At 46.6% G+C, this 8,626-nt stretch overlaps 1 gene segment (V, D, J or C); it reads left to right on the forward strand.

Annotated features, from left to right (window-relative positions):
- The first annotated feature begins 6,001 nt into the window (after window positions 1-6,001).
- On the forward strand, window positions 6,002-6,331 carry LOC147118615 (T cell receptor alpha variable 1-1-like). The segment is given in 1 exon segment: window positions 6,002-6,331. A coding segment is annotated over 1 exon segment (330 nt).
- Window positions 6,332-8,626: the final 2,295 nt, after the last annotated feature.

Raw genomic sequence — 8,626 nt, forward strand, 5'->3', positions numbered from 1 at the left:
TGAACACCCCTGCATGTTGAGTTCCCAGCCTTGGCCACCCTGGAGCCATGTTTCCGTAATCCCAATCAAATCATATTCGTTTACCTCTATTTGTGCAGTTAATTCCTCCACCTTATTACGAATGCAAGGGACTGCCTAAGAGAGAAAGAGAGTCAGCACCTCGGGCTGGCCCCAGAGTACGTGGTTATACTATTGCAAGGATAGTAAACAGGAACCCCGACATCACTGACTGATTCTCTTTTATGTTCAATCGAACTGCCAAGATTACCGAACTAACGATCAGCAACGCCCCGATCTCCGACACTGCCGTGTATTTCTGTGCCATGAGCCCCACACTGCTGCAGAGATATAGCGGATCCCGTACAAAAACCCCACACTGAGAGTTCCAGTTAGTGTTCAGCAGAGGGCGCTCTCACACTGATAAACAGCATCAATAATACAGCCACCAGAGCGAGAGTCACAGGGACATTCTCAAAGCGCCAATAAAGCACAACATAAAAAAGAACCGGTGACGCCCACCGGGGGAATTATATTAGTTTATGATTTTAACTCGCATTTATAATAAAAAATACATTGCGCAAAGGCATCTGCGGTGCCTTTTGGGGGAAAAATTCAGTTGGTTGTGCCTCCCATTAGCACCTTAAGAGGGCGCCAATTGGGGTACAAAGCAACTAGAGGCCGGGCGTGGCGATATTTGTGCCGCTCACGAAATTAACTAGACATTTTGCAGCATCGCTAAACACTGCCGCCACGATCTCCTGCGGCGGCAGATTGTGATATCAGTCGAGTGTGCAACGCCCCATTAGCGCCCTGGACCGGATATTGAGTGGCACCCCCTGCCTTACCGCCTGCCGCTAGCAACGACAGGTTGAGGGGATCGTTATGCTGTCAGAAAGGAACTAGAGGAGCGCTATTTAAAGGCGACTGCCGCTTCCTGCCTTTATTTGTCGGTGACATTTTTGCATCACGCATTCTGAGAGAGAGAGACTTCTGGAGAGATTCAACGCTGTGTGAAGGAGTTTTGAGTACTGAGCAGCACTTTGCCGGTTTATTTTGATTTGCCCTTCCTTGCTTCACCAGCACTTGGAGGTAGCACTTCACTCCTCCGCCTTTGCACCTTAAGACAGGTGTGAAGCACCTGATTTAGTGCTCCAATCACCTCCAGAGGCAATAAAAGTCAAGTTTGCTGTCGTAGGCAATAATTAGCTCCAGGCACTAAACGTTCTGCACGGCCGATAACGGCGCCCCAAATGGTGTGATACCGAATTTTTCCCCCTTTGTCTTTCGATGCCGTTTCCCTGCCTGCCTGTCCCGTCTTGTCCCCTCTCTCCACTCTTTACTCATAATCGTATGAATTTCCTTCTTCCAGTCTTTAGTTTAAGGATGTAAAACCTTTGCTGCTGCTCGACATATTAATTCAGAACCGTTCCAATCCAGCTTCCCAAAAACAGAAACTGCAGACAGGCAGTCAATAAACACAGTGGCCTATAGATTCGTCTCGGTCCATGGAAATGAATATGAACTGTTGCGTATAGCCGGCGGCCGATCCGATAACGCCCGACTTGCGCCACCGTCGGCGACGAATTTCTGGGCCAAAATTTATCACACCCTCTGCACCGACATCTGAACAGTTCACAGAATATCCAACAGAGGGCGTCAGGTCCCAATATTCCTTTTGTGGCTCAGACTCTGGGCAGTGAGTTAAATGCTGTTTCTCCAACAGTTGTTTCAATTTTGGAATAAATTGAAGATTAATATTTGAAATCCTCAATGTGCTGGGTCGGCACATCGGGCAATAATCATCACAAAAGCAACCCATCACATCGAAGGATTGAATTCTGACACTAACCATTGGCAGGATAAGTGAGCGGAAGGGTGTCGAAGGTGGGGAAAGGAATATTAAAATGTGAATGAAAGACACCCTGAAATCTGATTTCTGAAGCCATTAACTTTACCAATGGTGGAGATCGATGTTAATGAGGCGAAAGACAAACCGAAACCGCCTGTATTGTGGGGGGGTTTCTGCGCCACGTCCTTTTCTAATATGAGTGAAAGTTATAAGGCGTTTTTCACGCCCTGCTGATGTTCAGCTCTTGTTATCGAGGACACGCCCTACATCTCACCCTGGAGGCTTTGAAGCCGCTCCCGCGCTCTGCTCCCGTGAACTTAAAGCAGATTAGCGGTCATTAGCTGAAAAGCGACGATGCGCCGCTCCCTCCATTCTTTCATTGCAAATCAAAAATCTGATAATGATGGATTATTAAGGAATGAATTATTGGCACAAAGACGATCAGAACTCACCAGATAGAAGTGTAACAAATTTTAAATGCAAACCACAGAAGGTGTTCGAAACGCTGTTAAAATTACAGGGAGAGTTCATTCTTTAAGTCTGTTCAGTTGTTTGTTCAGTAACAGCAGACGTCATCGCTCTAATATCACGGCTGTATAAATCTGTATAAAAACGGAGTCGTTGCTAGTTCAGTGACCCGTGAGGGGCCGAATGGCCTACTCCTATCTTCTATGTTTCTATAACCCTTGGAACACACACTAACCTTTTAAATATAGACGCACCGGGCAGCACGGACATTATTATCAGTAAGGAACACAGGGAGCACATGGTGCCTGGTTTACAATTAGTCAGAAAATAGCAGATCGTTTTTAACATGTTGACCCTTCTTATATTAAAGAGTAAACTCAGATCTGGGACAGACTTCAATTATTAGAAGACTGAGGGGCGTTTCCAAGCGACGGGATTGGTTGGTGTCTCAGAACTGACACCAGCTATGCACCAATCAGTGTTAGTTGTGGATGCCCCCCTACAAATCTATTCCAAGCCCAGCTATGTGAGTATCTATCTTCCTGTGTCTCTCTGCACGTCTCTCGCTCTCCCTCGCTCACTCTCTCCTTCTGTCTCGGTGTCACTCACTCTTTAATTCGGTGTCATTGTCTTTCCCTTTCTCTCTGTCTGTCTCTTTCTCCCTGTTTCGGTGTCACTCAGTCTGTTTAACATTGTGTCTCTCTCACTTCCTCTCTCTCTCTTTCTTTCCCTCTCTTCCTCTCAGTAAGGTGTAAATTGAAATATAATCTAAACGAGTCTCTATCACTGAGTTCTCACCACTGCTAATGAGTTCCATTGCTCGTCATAGCCTCAAGACCACGAGGGACATGATAAGTGGACAACCCTCGGCACCTGTGAGATAGCTTTTCAAATGTGACCTGATGGATCTGCACCACATCCAGGACTTTTACTTGCAGAGATTGATCCTGTTATTCAACCCAGAAACCTGAAGGTCTGTGCGAACACTGGGGGTGAAAATATCTGAATTTGACCCTATGTAAAAATGGTTGAGAAATTTCTCTTATCCCAACACTGACAGCACTGACATAACTGGAGAAACCCGAACGGATCAGGCTGTATTTTCCTAATCATTTTCTGTATAACCCCTCGTGGAGTCTATCCCTGGTATTTTCCTGAGGTGCGGCACGACAACCCATCCCATCTCACCCTCCTTCCCCTATGCCGACTTGTGCCATGTTTTTGTATGAGGTCCGAGGGGTCCTTAATCACTGTGAGTCTCAGGGCACAGTCTGTGATCTTCAAGTCTTTCAAGGATAAGTGAAACGTGCCATGTGTCCGATTGAGATTCCCGCTGAAGTGTTCAAAGCCTAGAGCTGTCCCATAACTACCGGCTCTGAGCAGATATTGAGGGGCTTGGTGGGGACACTGGCGATAGCAGAACAGGTTATAGAATGTAGCTGATCCCGATACAGATTAACTGCAGGTTCTTGCTGACCCTGCACCCTCTTCTGAACCGACTCCTTGTCCTGACTGGAACACCGAGTCTCTCTTATTCGTCTCTGAAAATAATCGGCGGGCACACAGCGGGTTAGACGGAGTAACAGAAAGAGAATAATCACCCGGAGATGGAGATGGGAAATTGTATGAGGATTAGAGTCAGGCAGCTGTTCACCTCCATGGTTCCAGTCTGAACTCCAGAAACAAGAGACTGTGATCACTGCTTGTACCAAACCTAAAGTGGGAGGAACTGAAACAGCGCGGTGATCTCATCAGATCGGCTGGGATCTCTTCTCCCCGGCCATTTGTATCTCTCTAAATAGCCAGGTGGGAGACATATCCTTTAGCAAGTGATCAGAGAGTGTCCTCCTGTGGACAGTACAAGCTTGACGTACTGCATTGGAAACACATACACATCAAATATATACACATTGACATATACACATACAAACACATACACACACGTAAATAAATATGCCTGCGCATAGACACATATAGACTGGTGCTCACAGAGACACTTGTTTTCTTCGTTCCAGGATGTGCGCGGCGCTGAAAGGTCAGCATTTATTGCCCATTCCCAATTGCCCTTGAGAAGGTGGTGGTGAGCCGCCTTCTTGAACCACTGCAGTCCGTGTGGAGAAGGCACTCCCACAGTGTTGTTAGGGATGGAGTTCCAGGATTTTAACCCAGTGACGATGAAGGAACGGCGATATACTTCCAAGTGAGGAAGGTGTGTGACTTGGAGGGGTACATGCAGGTGATGCTTTTCCCATGCGCCTGCTGCCCTTGTCTTTCTAGGTGGAGGAGGTCGTGGGTTTGGAAGGTGCTGCCGAAGAAGCCTTGGTCAGTATACGCATACACACACACAGGCATATACACAGAGACACAAACACAGAATTATACACAGACATATACACATGCACAGATATATACATGCACTCGCGTATCAAAGTGAACCCAGATACACAAAATGGTTAAATGCTTGGAGGTTATTGATGTATATTCAGCTGAAAGTTGTTTCAGATGAATGATGTTGAACAAGTGATCAGAGAGCGCCGTCCTTTGTCCACTACGACATAGAGCATTGGAAACAGACAGGGAGACGCATATACCGACATCCTCAGATAAACACACATTAATACAGACAAAACGTTCGAGAGTAAACTGTCGTTAATGGGAATTCCGAGTTAGTGACATTGAGACAACATTGTGTCAGGTTTTATCTATTTAACGGAACATTTTCCACCAACAGGAATACCCTAAAATCGCTTCCTCATTAACCATGCGCATCGGTTTCAAAACACCGGCAATGGTCAGACAGAATCCTCACTCATTCCCGGGACCGGATGATCAGATGTCCGGGACAAAGTAGAACAGCACACGGAGCCTGTGTGCCGGGGCCGCGGGCAGTGTTGATGAACACAGACAGCGACAATGATCACCGGCATTTCATTGAATCCAGGCTCTTGGTTTGATGCAGGAAATGACGGGACTCCGTGTGCTGACAGAAACCCTTCAAATTCTCCCCTTCAGTCCGAAAGCTGCAACTGAGAGGAGGCGCCGGGTGAAGTGCGGGGTCCCAGTGTGGGGACACTGCGGCCATTGTGGAGTTTGGGTTTTTGATTGTTTGGGGCTTAACGTTGTTATTCGGTTGGTTTATTTATTTATACATCTGTGCCTGTCTGTCAATTCCATTATTGGCTCAACTGTCTTCTATTCATCTGTCTCTAGGTCTGTCTAGTTCTCTCTGTCTCTCTCTCTCTCTGTCTCTCAGTCCCTCTCTCTGTCTCTCTCTCTTTGCCTCGCTCTCGATCTCCCTCCTTCTCTTCTATTCATCGATCTCTAGGACGATCATCCTGTCTGTGTAATTGTCTGTCTCTCTGCCTGTCTGTCTCGCTCTCTGTCTGGCTGTGTCTCTCTGTCCGTCTGTCTGACTGTCTGTCTATCTGCCTGCTTTTCTGTCTCTATATCGGTCCCTCTGCCTATCTGTCTGTCTTTCTGTCTTTCTGTCTTTCTGTCTGCCTTTGTGCCTCTCTGTCTGTCTGTTTGTTTATCAACCTGTTTATCTATCTTTATGTAGCCATAAAACCGATGCTATTTCTTTCTGTCTCTTTGTCTCCCTGTGTATACAGATAGAGAGATATATTGTTAAAGAATGAGAAACGTGTGATCTGTGCTTCTCTCTGTTTCCATGGGTAACCGGGAATGTTTTCTGCAGGGCTGAGTTCGGGAGACTCCGTCGATCAATGGCCAACAGAAGTCCAATATCCGGAAGGAGCCTCGATGAGTAGTAATTGTAACTATTCAACCTCAGATTCGAGCTATTCCCTGCAGCTTTATCGTCAGAACCAGGACAAGGCTTCCACTTTCGTTATTCAGGCACATTCCTTTGGAAAGCACCAAATTAACGGTCCTTTCTCTGTCATTCTGGAAAAGTCGAAAACTATCGGTGTTTTCAATTTGACTGAGCTGCAGCTCGCTGACAGCGGCGTGTACTACTGTGCACTGAGGCCCACAGGACTTCTCGCACAGTAACCGTGTTCTGTGAGATCAGCTCAAAGGAGATACTTTAAACCCGGCCACCAGGTGGCGCTGACAGAGCGCGGATTCACGCCGCCGGTCATGTTACATGAACCCATACTGACTGAGACGTTCTCAATATAACTCAACGTGAAATTGCTTTTATCTCACATTTATGCTTATTAATGCTTTACATTCATTTACAATTTCATTATTTCAGAAGATAGTTAAGTGGAAACGAGATGTGCATCTCCAGAACCTTTGGATAAGTTGCCGTTTTGTTCTATTTCTCTCCACTAGTTTCAGCACCTGGTTTTAACCCACTTCATAGCCAATATTGTGATAACTATTGAAGAATATAATAATTCTGCAATTCCTCTCGCGAGCTTGCTTGCCCCGAATTTGTAACGAATGTGAAAATTTCAAAGCCCTTATCGAGAGGCAGAGTTATGTCAAATGCGAAGGGGACATTGTTATTGAATTCAGTTCCTCACAGGTGGATCCCGTGTGACAACACTGCCCGCGGCAGCCCCGCCCACAGCTTCCGTTTGCTGCTCTCGCTCTGACCCGCCTTGCCTGCCCTGTGTTATTGGAGAGATCGCTGCCGCTGTTCCCTGTTTGGTATTGGTTGGATCAGCTGTGCAGTGGGGCGGGGATCTGTATTTCTGCTCTGATATAGGATTTCCCGGAGTGCAGAGTTACAGACTCAGGGAGCATCATGTGGAACAGTCTCCTACCGTTCTTCAGCATTATGTCACTTCTCGGCATTTCCTTCCCAGTAAAAATCCATTCTGACTGCTGTAACCCTGATGTTATTATTGGTGAAATGATGATGATGATCTATATTACTATGATTTTATGTTAGAATGGAACCACCAAGACACAGTGGAACAGCCGGTCCCTGAAATGATGGTTGAAGATGAAAGTAATGTCAGCCTAACCTGTAAATTGAAAACATGAATTACTAAGCTTTTTGTATTCTGGTAGTCAGCACCCCAGGCAGACCCCAAAGTAAGTAGTTTACATTATTCCAGGGATAATCAACTGGAACCCCGACTTCACTGACAGATTATCTCCTACTTTTAATATAACTACCACGATGGCATAGTGGTTAGCACTGTTGCCTCACAGCGCCAGGGACCCGGGTTCGAATCTGGCCTCAGGTGACTGTCTGTGTGGAGTTTGCACATTCTCCTCGTGTTTGTGTGGGGTTACGGGGATCGGGTGGGATATGTGTCGGTGCAGGCTCGATGGGCCGAATGGCCTCTATCTGTGATTCTGTGATTACGGAGCTAACGATCGGCAACGTCCTGATCTCCGACACCGCCGTGTATTTCTGTACCATGCAGTCCACACTGCTGCAGAGATATAGCGGAAACCGCACAAAAACACACACCAAGAATTCCAGTTAGTGCTCACCAGAGGGCGCTCTCACACCGATAAACAGAAGTGACAATTCAGCCTCCGCAGTGAGAGTTACAGGGACCTTGTTAAAAGGCCAATTAAACACAACACACAAGAGCCGCTGAGGTCCACCGGCGGAATTATATTAGCTGGTGATTTAAACTCGCATTTACAATGAAAATAAATTGCGCAAAGGCATCTGCGGCGGTTTTTGTCTTTTGATTTGCTTTCCGTGCCTCCCTGTCCCTTCTCATCTCCTGTCTCCACTCTTTACCCACAATCGTATGAACTTTCTTCGTTCACTGTTTAATTTAACGATGTAAACCCTTTGCTGCTGCTCGACATATGAATTCAGAACCGCTCGAGCCCAGCTTCCCAAAAAGAGGAACTGCAGACAGGAGAGTCAATAAAAACAGTGGCCAGGAGATTCGTCTCGGCCCATGAACTGAATATCAGGCGCTGCGTAAAACCGGCGGCCGATCCGGTACTGCCCGTCTTGCGCCACCGTCCGAGGCGAAATTCTGGGCCAAAATTTATCGCAACCTGCGCACCGACATCTGAACAGTTCTCATAATATCCACCAGAGGCCGTCAGGTCACAATATTCCATTTGAAGGTCAGACCCCGGGCAGTGCGTTAAATGCCGTTTTTCGAACAGTTGTGCTAATTTCGGGATAGATTGAAGATTAAAATGAAATCCACAATGCGCTGGGTCGGTAAATCTGGCAATAATAGAAACATAGAAACATAGAAGATAGGAGCAGGAGTAGGCCATTCGGCCCCATCGAGCCTGTTCCGCCATTCAATGAGATCACGGCTGATCATCCAAATTCAATACCCTGTCCCCGCCTTCTCCCCATATCACTTGATCCCTTTAGCCTTAAGAAATATATCCAACTCCTTCTTG

The sequence above is a fragment of the Somniosus microcephalus genome, chromosome 4, assembly GCF_052327205.1.
Source record: "Somniosus microcephalus isolate GS21.2 chromosome 4, FLI_Smic_1.0, whole genome shotgun sequence".
NCBI lineage: Eukaryota > Metazoa > Chordata > Chondrichthyes > Squaliformes > Somniosidae > Somniosus > Somniosus microcephalus.